We start from the raw sequence: 18,604 nt of genomic DNA on the forward strand, positions 1-18,604 counted from the left end.
ATTCTAGTAGCAGGCTAAGTGAGAGAGCGCTATCATTAGACATACAAAGCTCTAAGACATAAAATAAAAGCTCGGTACACTGAGATTTAAGAGTTTGTTATCAAAAACAGGCAGCAAGTTCAGTGGCCAGATTGTGTTTTTCGTTGTGTTGCTATCCTTTCTTTGACAATTGCCAAATGCCTCGTAATATATTCCTCATTGGGGGCAAGATTTTTCGCTTTCTCAAGGCACTTCTCAGCCTGTTTGTAGGTGACCACGCTCAACATGAACAACACAGAGATTATGCAATCCTTGAACGTTTCCGGGGTCAACTTCAAGAATCTGACGATAAGACTGAAAGAAAACGACTGACAAAATTTTTTTGTAGAGAGACTGAGAAAAAAAAAAGGATAGATAGATTAGATAGATAGAGAGAGATAGAGAGAGAGAGGGATAGAGAGAGATAGAGAGATAGAGAGAGAGAGAGAGAGAGAGGAGAGAGAGAGAGGAGAGAGAGAGAGAGAGAGAGAGAGAGAGAGAGAGAGAGAGAGAGAGAGAGAGAAGAGAGAAGAGAGAGAGAGGAGAGGAGCTGAGAGAGAGAGAGAGGAAGAGGAGAGAGAGAGAGAGAGAGAAGAGAAGAGAGAGAGAGAGAGGGAGAGAGAGAGAGAGGGAGAGAGGAGAGAAGAGAGAGAGAGGGAAGAGAGGAGAGAAGAGAGGGAGGGAGAGAGAGGAAAGAGAGAGAAAGAAGAGAGAAGAGAGAGAGAGAGAAAACCTCTGATACATCATGTTTTATTTGGCATAAAGTGGCTTTCAACTTTATAGAAAAAAGATTCTTATAAGTACACTATTTAAACTCGGGAAGCGAACAGTACACACAAGGAACCAAAACACCATTTAGGGTAAAAACAAACAAATATTCAAAGAATCTAGAAAATCTCTACGTACGCTGTAAAAAAAGCTGGTTTACTGACATTACATCATCAAGATTAAAAATATTTGGAAGTTTTTCATAATAAAACAATGCCTTAAATTAAGGTTTGTTATCTTCAACGGAGTCTATTTTCAATGGCTCCCAATTTAAAATTTTTATTTTACAACTTTAGTTTTTATCTCAAATGAAGAGCTTTTGCTTGGGACAAGGGATTTTTACATAACTTTGTGTATGATATGGGTTTATAACTATAAACCTTTTTATAATTTTACAATTAGGATTTAGGTTGTGCCAAAGTAACGTTGAACCTTTTGATCGGTTATAAACCTGTGTCATGCACAAAGTTATGTAAAAATCTGTTGTCCAAGAATACAGGGCTATAACTCTAGGCAGTTCAATCACTAAATTATTCTGTAGCGCTGTGTAAAAGGATGGATAAATGTTTTCAACACAAAGGTAGAATAATTGCATGTCAGACTCGGTTTAGGGAAAATTATAGTACAGTAGATGACATCTTTTGTTTATATAAGGGGAGCATTTGGAGTACGCTGAAAGTGATCATAGTGAAATTAGGATTGCCAATTAGGTTTGTAGAAGCTATAATTAAAATGTATGAGGTGATCAAAGCACTAATGAAGGTAGATATTTCTTACTCTAGGCCAATTTTAAGTAAGATAATCTTAAACAGATATATTCCCTGTTAGATTTGATGTCGCTGGAAGTGTTTTGTTTAATATTTGCGTATGACATTTGTTGCAATATCTATCTATCTAATATGTTCTTTGTTTAGAGCCAGTAGTGTTTTTCTGAAGGCGAAATGTGCACGTGACAACCCCGAAAATCTACATTTATTTTGTTATGTTCATTGAAATTGCAAAATGTTCACTGAAGATTTTGAAGTTTTTCAGCCACGAAAAATTTAATCAATACACCAATTATATAATTGGGGATAGTAGTTAAGAAGAGAGAAATAAAACAGTCTGAACATATAAGAAAAAAAACAAAAAAAAACAAATTAAATGAATATTACGAGAAATCATGGAGAAAATCACAAAGATCATGTGATTCGGGAAGTGGAAGGGGAAGCGGGGAGGTCTAAAATAGCAAAGCTATATAGAGGTTGTGACTACGCTATTGCAATAAATGCAAGAGCAGTTCCTTTATTGATAATAAGTACATACCATACTTCTTATCTTCAAGTTTAAGACTTAGAAGACTAAATTAGAAGACTTTGTTAGAAGACTTACATTTTCAGCTGCATCTAAGTCACGAAGCGTATTGACATAAATATCTCCAAGAAGTACTAAGCCCTTGACATGACCAGGATAATGTCGGACAAGCTGCCGCAGAAACGGCGCTGCTTCTAAGGGTCGCCCATGGTCTGCTAGAAGCAGAGCGAGATTGAAAAGAGCCGACCGAAAATCTGGCTTCAGCTCAATTGCAGCTCGAAACCAGCGCTCCGCTCCAGAGATGTCGCCTATGTCCGTTGCAATCATTCCGAGATGAAAAAATGCCCTCTCATTTTTCTCATCGAGAGTAAGTAGCTTCATTAGTCTGCGTTGTGCTTCCTGGCGCTTGAATAGAGCATCTTTTGTCAAAGAGTCAATTTGTTCTTGATTTCCTCCTCCAGGCTAAAAAGAATTTTTTTTTACTTAGTGTTTAATGATAAGGATATATAGAGGAAAGGCATCTGTAATTTTTGCCCCCTTAATTTAGAAAAATCACATTTTTAGAAGCGCATCTTTCATCGCATTAAATTGAAAGCATAAATTGTCTATGGCCCAATCTTTCTTTAAAGAAAGATAATGGATTCCATTATGCCCCGAGAAGAAGGTACTATAATTGATGTCGCACAATTAGTTTCTTAAGCTAAGATAAAAATAATATTTACGCCACCAACAATATTTTAAAATGTTGCATACATTCGTACATCTATTGTTGCTATAACTTTATCTTTTATGTTTAAAGAGCGTTCTCACTATCTAGGTCTTGCAAAAAAAGGTAGAACTGAACTGAAACGGAAAAATTAAAGAATGAAAAGAAAAATTCCAGAGTAAGAAACTTCTGCTACAAGTAAGGTATCCCTCTCAAGATTATCCTGGTACGATAAGTGAGAAATTATAAAAACCTCAATGGTTCTGAAAAAGTAAAAATGAACACGCCGTAAATAAAAGAAATAGAAAGTGACTAAAAGAACATGATGTATCATCTAACTGTTGGGCCGTAAAAGTAAATGCTAGACATAGCAAAATAAATAAAAATCGGTAAATGGAATTAAATAATGCAAATGTAACTTCTTTATTACTATTAATTAGAAAAATTTTCCAAAGGAAAGAGCCATATTAAAACCCAAAACGAGCAGAGGTAAAGCCAGATAATAATCATGGGGTTATGAAAGAAACTAATTTCAAATAAGAATTTGATCGGTGAACTGTATTAAAACGGTGAGAATGTTATGCTTTTGGAATTTAGATCGAATGTAAATTTTACCGGGAAAATTCTTATGCTCATAAAGACCTTGAAAACGAAAAAGTTAAATACCCATTCTAGGTCCAAGGGCTATTTGATGATTCGTGAGAAAAGTGAGCAAAATGTAAAATTCTGAATTAAACATTGAGAGTATTCGTAATTTGGTATGACTGAAGAGCTTAATTCCCTCCTTCTCCCTATATCCCAAAAACTAAGATCAAGAGGGTAGCTCAAATTGAACACGTGATCGTAGAATACAAAAAGCGGGCTCTTTTAGACTAGAATTGTGAGTTCTAATATCTTTTTTTATGAGCTGGATGAGAATGAAGGCTATGAATTTGGCTCCCATTGTGGCAAAACATGATGCAAGATTGAGAGTCAAAAATGGTTATTCCATATATATATATATATATATATATATATATATATATATATATATATATATATATATATATATATATATATATATATATATAAAGACATCTATTGTCTTTATAAACGAGCAATAATTGTATATTTATTTATTTATGTATTTTGTCTCGAAAATGGCTCCATATTTTTTCGGGAAACTTGGCAGCCTGGAAGATTTTGGCCTAAAAAACGATCAAGATAGGTCAGAAGTTTGAAAAAAATTCGTTAAAAGCCTCAATTTTGAGAAAAGAAAAAATATTTATGTGAGTAACGTCATTTTTGTATACATCAGTATTGCAATGATGTTGTCACGCTTGTCAAACTTATGTGTAATAATTGAAGATTTTCAGACTTGGAGAAGTTTATGCTGTGCACAAAAGAATACGAGAGCGGTCGAGACGCAAAAACTACGCTTACGAATGTACTTTTATATAAGGACGGGATTCCCACCAACGAAGCAGCAGGAATAGGAGAGAGGTGGAAACAACATTTTTAAGAAAATTTGAACCCCCCGATTAATCCTGACCCTACCGTTCTTAGGAATTTAACCATCTCTCCATCGGAACCAAGCCCATTACCACTCAGAAGCGGGGTTGAAGCTGTCTTGAAGTCACTCAAATCCAATAAATCGCCTGGACCAGATGGATTGCAAGCAGAACTCCTGAAAGTCGACTCAGAAGTCGTAACAGACCTCTACCACAGAATTGCCAAAGCTGCCTGGCACAAGGAATATTTCCCGAAAACGTGGTGTTCCGCTACCATCGATCCACTGCATAAAAAAGGGTCCAAAGCCGAATGTGACGATTACCGTCCAATCAGCCTGACAAGTTAACGTGCCAAAGTGTTGACCGAGATACTACTGGACAGAATAAAAGCACCAACCAGTCACATCATCCCTGAGCATCAGGCGGGTGTCCGAGTCAATCGCTCAACGATAGATCAGATTTTTGTCATCCGTCAAGTAATGGGAAAATACCTTGAATACGGTCAGGACCGTTATCAACTCTTCATTGACTTCAAATAAGCTTTCCACTTAATTTGGAGAGAAGGCCTTTGGCATACATTGCTGCATTATGGCGCCCCGTCAAACATCGTATCACTCATTCGTATCATGTATGAGCGGTTCAGAAGCCAAGTACAAACAGCTGAGGGAACGACCGATGAATTCCAAACTTCTAGTGGTGTTTTGCAAGGATGCATCCTCTTACCTCAGATATTTAATCTCTTCCTCCACTGTTTAATGTCGCATGTTGAAGCAACCAATATGTTTGTCACAGGATCCACAGGAAAAATCTTGTTTATTCTTGGTTTTAATACCGGTCTTTGCTTTCGTTCAAGTGATCTTGTTTTCATTAAATCTACATCAACTAACAACAAAAAAGTAAGTTTTTTTCAAATCGGTAAATTTTGTTCAAGATGTACCAAGACGCTCTTGATTTTAGCAAAATTATGAAAAAAATACTTCAACCTTCAACAATTAAAAAAGGGTTTTCCTTACGGCAGTTCAGAGCAAAGTTGAAACTTAACACGAAAAAAAATTATTGCCTTGCACATTACGGGAGATATTTCGATAAAACTAGCTCAAATAAACTAACCCGTGATATTTTCCAAAATCTACAGAATCGCAAAACTAGCGCTTTACTGAAAACTGAACTCGGTTGAGATTTCTTAGAAAATTGTAATTGTATACTAAAAATTATTGATATCATGGCCAGTAGAAGACTATTAAGCGTCATATAAATTAGTCTTCTTTTTCCTTCAGGCTATTTATGGAATTAAATAAAAACAATTTTTTTTTTAAATGAAAGTAAGGAGCGAAATTAAACTTAAAACGAACATAAATTACTCCGTGTATGAAAAAGGCTTTTTCTCCTCAACGCCTCACTATTTACGCTCGAGTTTGACTCTTTCTCTTAACTCTACTTTTTCAAACAGTAAAAAACTTTAGCGTAAAGAGCGGGGCATTGAGGAGGAAAAGCCCCTTTCATATACGGAATAATTTCTGTTCATTTTAAGTTTTAATGTCGCTCCTTACTTTCATTAAAAAAAAACTTGCTTTTTTTTTTAATTTAATTTCTAGCCATTTTTGAATTAATGCATGTTTTGATCTTGACTCACCGCATATAAATAATTAAAACGAAATTTGCATAGTAATTTTTTTTTGGCTAAATGGCTTTCTCATAGTTTTAATCGGAAGATTTTGAGAAAAAAAGAAGCGAGGGAGGAGGCCTAGTTGCCCACCAATTTTTTGATTACTTAAAAAGGCAACTAGAACTTTCAATTTACGAACGTTTTCATTAGTAAAAAATATACGTAACTTACGAATTAACTTACGTAACGAACTTCTATATTCGTATGTTTTTATTGCGTATATCAGGGGGCTCATCCCTCGTCGATACCTCGCTCTTTACACTAAAGCTTAAATTTTGTCCCAATTCCTTAAGAATAACCCCTGAATCACAAGGGCTGTAGAATAAATAGTTGAAATTACTAAAAATACTTTAGCGTAAAGAGCGAGGTATTACGAGGAGGTAAACCCCTCATATGCGTAATAATTTCTGTTCGTTTTAAGTTTTAATGCTGCTCCTCACTTTCAATAGAAAAAACTTTTCATCTTTATTTTTTAAATAATGCTAGAAAATCCTGCGCCCCCTTCATTGAAAGTCTCTTCCCCCAAGAGAAGATCCTCAATGGAAAGATCCTCCCACGTAACCCTCCACACCTCAACACTCCCCTCCAAACCAAAAGAAATCCCCACGAAAACGTCTGTACACTTCCCAGTAACCATTACTCTATGTAAACACATGTCAAAGTTTGTAACTTGCAGCCCCTCCCACGGGGATTGCAGGGGAGTAAGTCGTCCCCAAAGACATAGTTATTAGGTTTTTCGACTATGGTAAATAAACTAGCTATCTCAGAATTTTGTCTGGTGACTTTGGAAACAAATGAGCGTAGGAGGGGGCCTAGGTGCCCTCCCATTTTTTGGTCACTTAAAAAGGGCACTAGAACTTTAAATTTCCGTTAGAATGAGCCCTCTCACGACATTCTAGGACCACTGATTCGATACGATCACCCCTGAAAAAAAAAAACAAAAAAAAAAAAAAAAAAAAAATCAACACGCATCCGTGATTCTGGCAAAAAAAAAGCGAAATTCCAAATTTTGTAGATAGGAGCTTGAAACTTCTACAATTAGGTTCTCTGATACGCTGAATCTGATGGTGTGATTTTCGTTAAGATTGTTTGACTTTTAGGGGGTGTTTCCCCCTATTTCCTAAAATGAGGCAATTTTTGTCAGGCTCGTAACTTTTGATGAGTAAAAACTAACTTTTGATGAAACTTATATATTTAAAATCAGCATTAAAATGCGGTTCTTTTGATGTAACTATTGGTATCAAAATTCCATTTTTTTAGAGTTTCGGTTACTATTGAGCCGGTCGCTCCTTACTACAGTTCGTTACTACAAACTATTTGATACTCTGCTCCCAGCAGAACATCTTGTTTTTTAGTTGGTTTTGTGTTTTCAGTAAAGCGTTAGTTTTAAGAATCGATTTTTAAATCATGGTTTAAATATAGGTTTCACTCCTTGCAACCGTTAAGCTTTCCCACAATATATGTGCCAATTTGTCAAGTAAGTAAAGAGTCGAAGGGGGTATGCCGTTGCCATTATCTCTGAGATTTTGCAAATAAAGGTTCAATTATTTTCATTAAAATGAGAACAGATAAATTAGAGGTGTAGGGGACATGAGAGGTGTAGCATAAGTGGGAGATGGTAACGTCGGCAATGAAGGGGGAGGGGGGAAGAATTAATGCCAGGGTTTTCTTCTCACTCAATTCGAATATCTGTCTTGACTTTTTCTACAATTAGCCATGACTTGATGCCCACAAATATTCCATTTTAATTCAAAAATCAACGGACTCGGCGCAGACGACGCAACTGATTCGGCGCAGAGAAGTACAAATAAGAAACGATTTTAAGAATGATTAAGGAAGATTTTTTGTTGATGGTGGCAATTCATAATCCACTACATGTTATTACCACTAAAAATTTGTTTATTCTCCAGCTCCACCCCCCTTCTAAACCTAGCACGTTTAACGATTGGTTTAGCCTATTTTCCAGTATGTCATCCGGCCCTAAGGCACTAAGGGTTATCTAAATAGTGCCTCAAAGATGTAACAAAATGTCTTGAAGGTCTAAAAAAAATGCCTACAAAAACCCTCCTTCTCCAAACACCTGGTCACAAATAGTACTAAAAACCACAACATTCAGTTTTAACACTCCTGCAAGTTTATGTCATCATAACAACTTAATGATTTTCGACTAATGTGGCCATAGTGTGTTCTAAAACGCATAGACAGGAACTGAAATGAGTAATTACAAAGATCCAATATTTCAGATTTTGACGTAAAATGGGAAGTCCCATATTCTGGTTAGTAAAAGCTCAATTGACAATACAAAATCCAGATTCATACCCGAAAATATTGAGATTCAACATATTTCAACTAAAATTTAACTTGTTGTCCTCGAAAGTTTGGCATCTAAGGACTGTCACAGGTAATTCATCTCTGAATATGGGGACAAGTTCACATTATTCAATATAATATATTGAAATGTGTAATATATTGAAATAGAAATGTATTTGTCTTCTACTGCTAGCAAAGTTCTTCTTCCACTACCAGTATTGATTTCTTTCCAAGATTAGCAAGTATTGGCAAAAGCACGAGCAACCACACATGTGCGCAAAGAGCAATCAGTGGTATCTTAAATTCCTATCCAAAGGACGATAATACATAATTAAAATAATTTGATACTCTGACTAAAATTACAGGAAAATTTCAGTTGCCTGTCTATTATTTCACAATCAACAATGCGTCATTACTTTCTGATTACTGAGATAACACGACTCGCAGTTCTAAATCACAGAAAAATGGGACTTACCAACATGGACACAGCAGCCAATTCTTGCAAAATTATCCCTGAATTAAGCAAGGCTGCTTTGTGTTCTGGTTCTAGTTCCAGTGCTTTTTCAAAATAAACCAAAGCCTGGCTTGGCTTATTCTGCTCCAGTAAGACAACTCCAAGCTAAAGAATATAAAATAATTATAAACTGATTACGAATAATTATCTGGTGTTGGGTATTTACATCAGATTATATCAAAACTCATAAAATTTACGAAGAAAGAATAAGTAAGAAACATATTTTCTTTTTTCTTCCCAAAGAAAAACAAAAGAACAAAAAAAAGAAAGCATGATTTTTATAGACGATTTCTAATGATCCTGCACCAGGGTCCCCTTGGCCCGGGAACTTACTGATAAAAGTTCCAAGCTCTTCGGAGAACAAGAGCTAAGAGTTCATATGGCACATGTGACGAGGCCGGAAGAGCCAAGAGTTCATATAGTATGAGCTCTAGCAAAATTCTAAGAATCAATAGATTGATTTGAAAGGGCAATCGGAGGCTTAATGCCGGTCGGGATTTAAAATAAGAGCTCTGAGTCACGAAGTCCCTCTAAATATCAAAATTCATTAAGATCCGATCACCCACTCGTAAGTCATAAATACCTCATTTTTTCTAATCTTTCTTCCCCCTTCAGCCCCCCAGGAGGTCTAATCGGGGAAAACAACTTTATCAAGTCAATTTGTGCAGCTCTTTGACACGCCTACCAATTTCTATCGTCCTAGAATGTCTAGAAGCAACAAACTCGCCAAAGCACTGAACCCCACCCCCTAACTCCCCCAAAGAGAGCGGATCCAGTAAAGTTACGTCAATCACGTATCTACGATATTTGCTTATTCTACCCACCAAGTTTCATCCCGATTTCTCCACTCTAAGCATTTTCCAAGATTTCCAGTTTCTTATATCTCAATACCTCAATTTTTCGAATTTTTCCAAATCAATACCCCCTAGCTCCTCAAAAGAGAACAAATCCGTTCCAATTATGTCAATCAATATCTATAACTTGTGATTATCCTTCCTATCAAGTTTCATCCCATTCTCTCCATTCTAAGCGTTTACGAAGATTTCTGTTTCCCCCTCCAACCCCCATGTCCCCGAATCTGATTCAAATTAAAAGTAGAGAATCTGAGAATTAAGATCCTTATATATATCAAACTTCATTAAGATCCGATCACCCATTCGTAAGATAAAGATACCTCCCGCATTTTAGGTCCCCCCGCAACTGCCCCAATGTCATCGGATCCGGTTCAGATTTAGAAAAAGAGCTCTGAGACACGATATTCTTCTAAATATCAAATTTCATTAAGATCCGATCACCCATTCGTAAATTAAAAATACCTCGTTTTTCTATTTTTTCCGATTTAACCGTCCCCCCACTCCGCCCCCCCAGATGGTCGAATCAGGGAAATGACAATTTCTAATTTAATCTGGTCTGGTTCCTGATACGCCTGCCAAATTTCATCGTCCTAGCTTACCTCTAAGTGCCTAAACTAGCAAAACCAGGACCGACAGACCGACAGAATTTGCGATCGCTATATGTCACTTGGTAGATACCAAGCGCCATAAAAACCATTTTAATGACCCCTTTTCAAGCACAATATTCTACGGGCATCAATTTTCTTCAGCTTTTTCCTAGCGCACTAGGATCCCTTTAGCTTATATGCCTAAAGATGGAAGTTTCAAACCGATCGCAAAAGGTTTCTTGGCCCTTTTTAGAGGGGAGGGGGAAACCGCAAAATATTTTCTTTTGCAAATTAGATTACCCTTGGCTTAGGAGATTAAGGTTCAAAGTTTCAAACCTCTAAAAAAGGCATTTTCTCGGGTCCCGTTTTCAGACAAATTAGTCTTTTTTTTTTCTTTTTTATTGTTCATTTGGGCCCAGTTGGTTCCGATCAAAATGTTTTTGAACCTTTTTGGAGGAGCCGATGCCCTCAATGTTTTTTTATGCAATCAGGGAAAACGACGTTATCAAGTCAATTTGTGCAGCTCCCTGACACCCCTTAGCCCATATAATTTGAACTTTAAGTTCCAAACTGATCAGAGACAAAACTTTCTCGGTCTATTTTCGGGCAACCTAGCACCCTCTCTTCCTAGAAAATATTAGTCACCTCCTTGGACCAGGGAGCGATCTCTAGAAGTTTCAAACCTACCAGACTGCCATTATTAAATAAGCCCGTTTTTTTCGAATTTAAACGTATTTGCAAACAACGTGCAATTTGCACAATTTGCAGCCAATGCCTGTGGAGGCGAATTTATTGGATCTGTGAATGCCGCAGAAAGAGGCTATTTGTCCTCCAATCACTTTCACACCTTACAAAGGTCACTAGAATTTTCGACTTCTAATCTTATAAACCCCTTCCAGTTTTTTTTTTTACAAAAACTGCCTTCCATATGAGTTAGCCGGGAGAAAAAAAAATGAGAAATGTTCAATCTGCACTAAGCCTACGCTAGTATCTTGTCTCTGATCTTACCGGAGTTCAATTGGATTTTCCCTAGAATTCCTAGGGATTTTCTATGTCTAAAACAGCGCATTTACAAATCATATGCATTGGATTTAAAAAAAACTCATTTACCATACTATCTGCACCTGCTGCCTTGAAATCTTTAAACCTTGTGATAGTTTTTTTAACTGTTTGTAAATACATGCTCCTTCATTTCTAAGTTATAAATGAAACTATATGACCATTTTCTATACCGATTTTCACATCCTTATGACGATTTAACATGGTTAAAAACCCGATTTAAAATGTATGTTATTTAGAAAATATTCTCTAAATCATTCCATCCACTTTCCAGACTATCCAACTTGAAAAAAAAACAGGTTTCACATCTACCTGTTCATGGAATATTACACTCAAATGCTGATCCTGAAGTCTCTCAACTTCATAGCTAAAATTTAGCCATCCGAAGTTTTGACTTCTAAATTTGCTCTATGCACTATCAAATGGTGATCCTAACTTTCAACATTTAAAGCAGCACTTCTGTACAACTAATTTTTATGTATTGACCCTCTAGGTCTTCTATTTGCAATAGCATAAGCAAAAGGGCTAGCACTCTTACCATTATCAGGGCATCATCTAAAATTATGGACCATTTCATGACAACTGTATTGGTCGTTACTAGTATATTGTACATATGGATTAAAACAGTCAATTACCATTGCTTTTTCTGTCCCTAGATCAAATCGACCTAAGCCAGGATACCCTCGATCCTATTTGTGACAACGTGGGCTAAAGTCCACCAGTAAAAGCACGACATTTTAATCGGGAGCTCATCTTCTTCTTTCCAGCAACCGTACGCAAAATTTGTCCGAGTCACTATTGGTGCACTGATTGTGCTCTAAGGGGGCATATATCCATATAACTGATAGCTGTTGCTTTTTAGATGTAAAATTTACCACTAAAACTACCGTTTGTTATACATTTTTCCGCCCTGATCGAGACCTAAAAGATTTCTTATTCATAATGAGTCATAACGCTTATATAATACCTCATACCTTCTACACGAATAAATCAAGTCTATGTGGACTAATTTCGGCTTTCAAATTATAGGAGCCGCATAAAAACTGTACTTGAAGTCCAAATTCTTCCCAAAAAAATAAAGATTTTGTGTTAAAAAATTGTCCCCTTTTTAATGTGTCAAAATACAGACGAGATTTTTGACAGACGAGACGAAATGTATTTGAAAATACATTTCTATTATTAAGAAACCATTTGTTGTATTTTCTTTTTTTTTTAAGAAGATTGTTATCATATTGTTTAACTAAACCCGTGACTTCTTTAAATTAAAATTGCCAAACCAAAGAACAATTCCCCTGGCAGTTAAATATCATTTCGAAGAAAAATGGAATTACTTTACCAAAATCTCCTATGCAGTTTCGAGTTCTCATGACTTTTTATGAAACGTATTTGGAGAGTAGGCTCTAAGTCTTAAGTTTAAGACAATGGAGCTTTAAGTCTAAGACAAGAAAACGAATTTTAGATAGAGTATTAAATAAAACAAATAATTTTTTTTTCAAATAAAAAAGGAGTGACACTAAAACTTAAAATAAATAGAAACTATTCCGTATAAGAGAGGGACCGTCCCCTCTTGAACCCACTGTTTTTTATGCTGAAGTTTGGCTTTGTGTTCAAACACAAATCATTGAATTGAAATGATATGCGTTTTTAAACCACTATAAAACTTTAGCTTTTTTTTCGGAGGATTATAGTGTGTGGGACAATGAAATCGGGAAAAGGTTTGATTAAAATTAACAAAGACATAACAGTGGCGCCTATCAAATAATAAGATTTTTCTTCCTGTTCTAGGTTAAGGGTCTGTAAATCTCCATTCAAGGGTTTGCGACAGTAAAATGTGAACAGAATACTTGTTGCTACAATTTGGTATCATTCTTGAGGGATTTCAGGCTCTTTTCGAAGATCTCAAAATTCCTTCTCGCAATTACAGATTACTGTTTTGCTGAATATCATTGAATTTTGCTTTTTCTTTTTACAATAGTATTACATGTGAAACGTTTATCACTAGACAAATAATTAAAAATCCAATATTAAGCTTCAGCTACCATGAACCATGTTTCGCTCTTGTTGGGTTTGCAGGTACCACTGCAACCAAGATAGTCTATTTGTATAAGTTGAATCATGTCACCTCAGGGGCATAAAACGGATATCGATTGCCCTACGATTGGTTTCTACCATTAAGTAAGTTACTGGCACTTTTAATTTACATACATCTGAGCCCTCCCCCAAGCTTCTACGACCGTCTTTTCTAAGGGAGAAGGTACAAAAAAGGAGAAAGATTCGACTGATTTTCATTTCAGCCCTTTAGGAGCAAAAATCAAACATTTTAGCAGACCCTAGTAAAAAATGAATCATTTCTTTTCTATGCGGGGACTATCCCTGTAGAATACTTGTTAAATAAAAATATTCAATTTAGCAATTTTTGATTGTTTTACATTAAACTAAAAAAGATCATCATTTGCTGCATAATCTTGAAGATTTAATTACAAACTGGGATCGATAGAAAGGTCTATTAGACTTCTTTCTTCAGTTATACATAGATTTGGCAAGCCAGTTTGAAATCTGCATGATAATCCAGCACGTGTAGGCAGTCTATAACCCAGATATAAATTTGGATATTTCTGCTGATCAAGATGATTGCTATGTCAGCCGATTTGAAAGCTAACCCCATGAAGTAATCCAACTATGCTCTTCTATTTTATCTATATTTTAGTTTATGAATGGGCGGTAATACAAGGAGAAAGATTCATTTGTGAAAGACTTAGCAGTGTAAATATACTATATATATGCAAAAACGCATTTCAAACTCTCTCACCGTACCAGCGTAAGTGGCAGAGCACCATAAGTGCCACTACTGATGGTACTAGGGTATGATATTGTAATCTCACGGTCCATGGGTTCTACGAGTTCCTCCTGCACTAGTAATATAGCCAGTGTGGGTACGAGGAGTGTACTACCTGTGGGGGGAGTAAGAAAAGTCCTATGATTATCGGATAAAAGAGGGACACGGCCACAACATGCATTTTTAGTGCATTGATGAAAATTTCCTTACATTCCAGAAAACAATGACAAGAACGGTTAGCATGTAACGCTGAATATAAGAGTATTTAAATACTGCTTAGTTTAAATCTGAAACTTGCTATCCGCCTAAAGAAGAAGAGTAAATGTTCCATTTGAAATATGCTTTTGAAATTGAAACTACTAAACATTCGAGGAAAATGGTTCATCAATTTACAGATTCACACAGTTAATAGAAATAAACTCTCTCCGCAAGAAATATCGTCCCTGGAGACAGAAAGTGAAACAATTTAAAACATCTCTTTGCAAGCATTTTCTGTATCTCCATGCAAATTTTATTGCTTATTTCAAGGGAATGGGACACGGTTCGTTCATCTGTAGTGGAATTTTGAAGTTATTATCCATTTCACAAGTAACGTCTCTACATGACACCAGTGCCGGCTATAAAAACCGTGTGCGTGTCAAAAGATCGCTGCTCAAACTCCCTGGAACATGTTCGTGTTTCTAGATTGGTATATTTAATACTGCAAAAAAAAAATAAACAGAATTTAACAATTTTTCTAAAAACTAGTTTTTAGCTTTAGCAGAGTTAAATAAAGTACCACCATATACCAGAAACCACAGAGACCTTTGATTGGTCGGTTAAAAATTACGAAAATTATTCCTAATCACCAGACAAAGGGTCGGCAGTTTACTGTCCAGCGAAATAGTTCTTATCATACAAAACACCCCTCAATTCATCAGAAAAGGACGAAGAGACAATTATTTCTGTTTTTAATCCAGACGTGGTGATCTGCGTCAAGCCAAGCCCTGCAGAACTTGCCAAGCATGGTGACACACGTGGCGCTCAGAGATTTACATCAAACGGGAGGAAGTTGACGACCACTAGGTCTGTCCTATGAACAGGATTTCGAAGGGCAACATTAAAGCAGGAGGAAGGAATTGTGACCATTATCAACTGTTATATGTGCTCCTCGACTGAAGACAATTTTCGTAGGATCCTTTGAATATTACCGATTCATTATGTACGAATAGACAAAAACAAGTTTACCCAGCTTAATCTTAAATATCTGAAACTTAAGCACCGATTTCAAAGCCAGCGGAGTAGCGTTGAGTAAGCAGAGAGCAATATGTCTCACATGTATTATTATTTTTCCCCTGCCCCTTCTGATAGAAAGGATGGTGTTAAAATCTAGGAAGGGGGCTCACTTGATCGAAAACTGAAACTCTTATCTGGTACTCTTATTCCGGGTAAAAATTGAATGAATAGCAGCAAGTAACCTTCTTATGCCCTTTTTTGCGCCCTGTAGTTCCTCATGATATTGGAACACTCAAAATGATCGAAGAGTCCAGAAACCTCCCTCCATGATGAGCACAACAGACCGAACAACAACTTCTATATTCGTATGTCTTCATTACGTATATGAGGGGGCCCCATTATTAATACCTCGCTCTTTATAATAAAGCTTAAATTTTGTCCCAATTCTGTAAGAATGACCCCTGAATCACAAAGGCCGTAGAATAAATAGTTAAAATTACTAAAAATACTTTAGCGTAAAGAGCAAGGTATTAGGAGGAGGTGAACCCCTCATATGCGCAATAATTTCTGTTCATTTTAAGTTTTAATGCTGCTCCTTACTTCAACTTTCAGTTGAAAAAAACTTTTTCAAATTTATTTTTTCATTGTTTTTTTTTTAAATTCGTCCATGACAAATTCCTCCATGAAAAGATCCTCCCACATAACTTCCTCCTCTAGCCCCCTACCCCCCCCCCCCAAAAAAAAACAACAAATCGCCCTGAAAACGTCTCTACACTTCCCAATAACCATTACTATATGTAAACACTGATCAAAGTTTGTAACTTGCAGCCCCTCCCACGGGGACTGCGGGGGAGTAAGTCGTCCCAAAGACATGGTCATTAGGTTTTTCGACTATGCTGAATAAAATGGCTATCTCAGAGTTTGGATCCGGTGACTTTGGGGAAAAATGAGCGTGGGAGGGGGCCTAGGTACCCTCCGATTTTTTTGGTCACTTAAAAAGGGTACTAGAACTTTTGATTTCCGTTAGAATGAGCCCTCTTGCGACATTATACGACCACTGGGTCGATACGATTACCCCTGGGAAAACAACAACAACAAACAAACAAACAAATAAGCACGCATCCGTGATCTGTTTTATGGCAAAAAATACAAAATCACACATTTTTGTAGATAGGAGCTTGGAACTTCTAAAGTAGGGTTCTCTGATACACTGAATCTGATGGTGTGATTCGTTAAGATTCAATGATTTTTAGAGGTTGTTTCCCCCTATTTCCTAGAATAAGGCAAATTTTCCCAGACTCGTAACTCTTGATGGGTAAGACTAAACTTGATGAAACTTATATACTTAAAATCAGTATTGAAATGCGATTCTTTTGATGTAATTATTGGTATAAAATTTTCATTTTTTAGAGTTTCGGTTACTCCGGATCGCTCCTTACTGCAGTTCGTTACCATGAACAGTTTGATAGTATATCACTTGTTTTTCAGGTCAGGATAAAAAGTGTGCGCCCATATAGATTCAATCTTTGGTAATACGAAAGAGAAAATTACATCGATCAGAGTCTTCTTTTTTTTTTTGAGAAAAGGACAAATTCATCATCAATCACTACCAGAAAGAAATTCTTGTCTCGGTAAAGATTTATTAGAAAGCTAAATAGAACAACAAAAAATAATTTATTGAATTTTTAAGAAAGATTAACAAATTAAACTTTTTATCGTACGGTAAAATGGGGATTTAATGTTCGATCAGTTTATATTAGGTCATAAAGAAAATACAATATTTACAATAATGAATAAATACTGTAAATTTTGCTTCACATTTTTAGTCAATTATTTTGGAGAATAATCAGCCTTCTAAACTCCATTATCTATTTAAATTATTCCTAAAATATATATAGAAACGACATTAACATTACTTAAATATAAATAGCTTAAAAATTTCATCTGAATGATCCGTAAATTACCCAAGATATTACTTAAATATTCCTTTTCAACAATATTGAATATTAGCCAAAGATCCGGAAAAATACGCAGCAGCAAGCTCACAGGAACGACAAATACACAAGTACTACTACTACTACTAACTACTCACTGCGGCAGCAAGCAGCCTGAGGCCAACACAGCTGCAAGCTTTCCCCTCCCCCCTTGTTCATTGACAGTTTTACTCTCTATCTCCCCCATGAAGTTCCATTTTCCTTTAAATACTTTCTTATGATCCCTTCTCTACCCGCTCGGGGCGACTTTTAGTTCGGATAGATCTCTCATAGATGGCCAAAGAGCATAATCTTTGATATTTTGAACATTCTGATGCAAACAGCGACCTAGCCATCTCAACTTTCTTTCATTATGGCCTTATAAAGCAGGACCAAACCACACTTGTGGTAGCCTACAGCTTACTGTTTGATATACGCTCAGTCAAACAGGCACCTAAGAGTTGACTTACTCAACTTAAGTCCCGTCCGTTCTTGAAGGTCGTTTAGGGGCCTCTTCTTTAACCAGTTCATTGATATGTTTCCTGTAGGTGCTTCTGTTGTCGGCCAGCCGGAGGAGTTGTGGCAGGCAATAGGGTGAAAAATTCTCTTTCCGTCTCTTCGGGGGGGGGGCAACCTCTGGGGCGAGAACTGTGTACTCATCTATCGAAGGCTATCTTTGGAAGACGAGTGCTAGCCACGCGTTGTGTATGCTTTACATCTGTGCATAATTTTGAAACAAATTATGAAAAGCTTTGATACCCCCTTAATGAGTTGAAACTACTGCTTTTACAAATCCACACTTTAAAAAGCAAATCAAACATTTTATATTATAAGTATTTTAAAAATTACACGTTCTAGCAAATAAGGTTGAAAATATATTATGTTTCTCGCAGGACCTAATCACCATTATTGACAAAAATGAATTTGCAATTATCAGCAAAGATGGTGGACAGCCTCCATCAAATATGAGAATTTATTTTGGCGCATACAGCCACTCCCCAGCCACCCCTCAAGCTCTTTAGACCAAGGTTACCAGCACCCTATGAAGATGCTCGGCGCCGACCATTATAACACTGCGGATTTTATATTTTTTGTTAAATCATACAATGTTAGAATTCATTTCCGTCCCAATTAAGAAATAAAACTTACATTTCTACATATGCTTTGTTCAAAAATACAATATATTGTGTGAACTATGCAAGAACTCAAGGGCTGAAAGCAAAGTACCTGAAATTTGTCATTTAAACCAGCAAAAAAAAAGAAAAAAAAGAAAAAATCGGGAGTATCAATAGTTTTTTTTAATAAACGAAAGGGA

General features: G+C 36.3%; 2 protein-coding genes across 5 annotated transcripts in view; one reads left to right on the plus strand and one right to left on the minus strand.

Moving 5' to 3' along the window:
* Window positions 1-6: 6 nt before the first annotated feature.
* The window catches only part of LOC136036204 (protein O-mannosyl-transferase Tmtc3-like), a 261,671-nt gene continuing 243,073 nt past the window's right edge, over window positions 7-18,604 (minus strand). For all 4 annotated transcript variants that reach the window (XM_065718290.1, XM_065718292.1, XM_065718291.1 and 1 more), the window contains 3 exons: window positions 8,727-8,870; window positions 2,158-2,541; window positions 7-333 (listed from right to left, as the gene is read on the minus strand). In XM_065718290.1, the coding sequence (XP_065574362.1) occupies window positions 235-333; window positions 2,158-2,541; window positions 8,727-8,870 (627 nt within the window). In that variant the 3' untranslated portion in view covers window positions 7-234. The remainder of the gene's footprint in view (window positions 334-2,157; window positions 2,542-8,726; window positions 8,871-18,604) is intronic.
* LOC136036202 (nuclear pore complex protein Nup205-like) overlaps window positions 18,535-18,604 on the plus strand; it is a 378,694-nt gene continuing 378,624 nt past the window's right edge. The window contains exon 1 of the mRNA XM_065718287.1: window positions 18,535-18,538. The gene's annotated coding sequence lies outside the window, so the exon portion shown is untranslated. The remainder of the gene's footprint in view (window positions 18,539-18,604) is intronic.

Source organism: Artemia franciscana, chromosome 15 (genome assembly GCF_032884065.1).
Source record: "Artemia franciscana chromosome 15, ASM3288406v1, whole genome shotgun sequence".
NCBI classification, from domain to species: Eukaryota; Metazoa; Arthropoda; class Branchiopoda; order Anostraca; family Artemiidae; genus Artemia; species Artemia franciscana.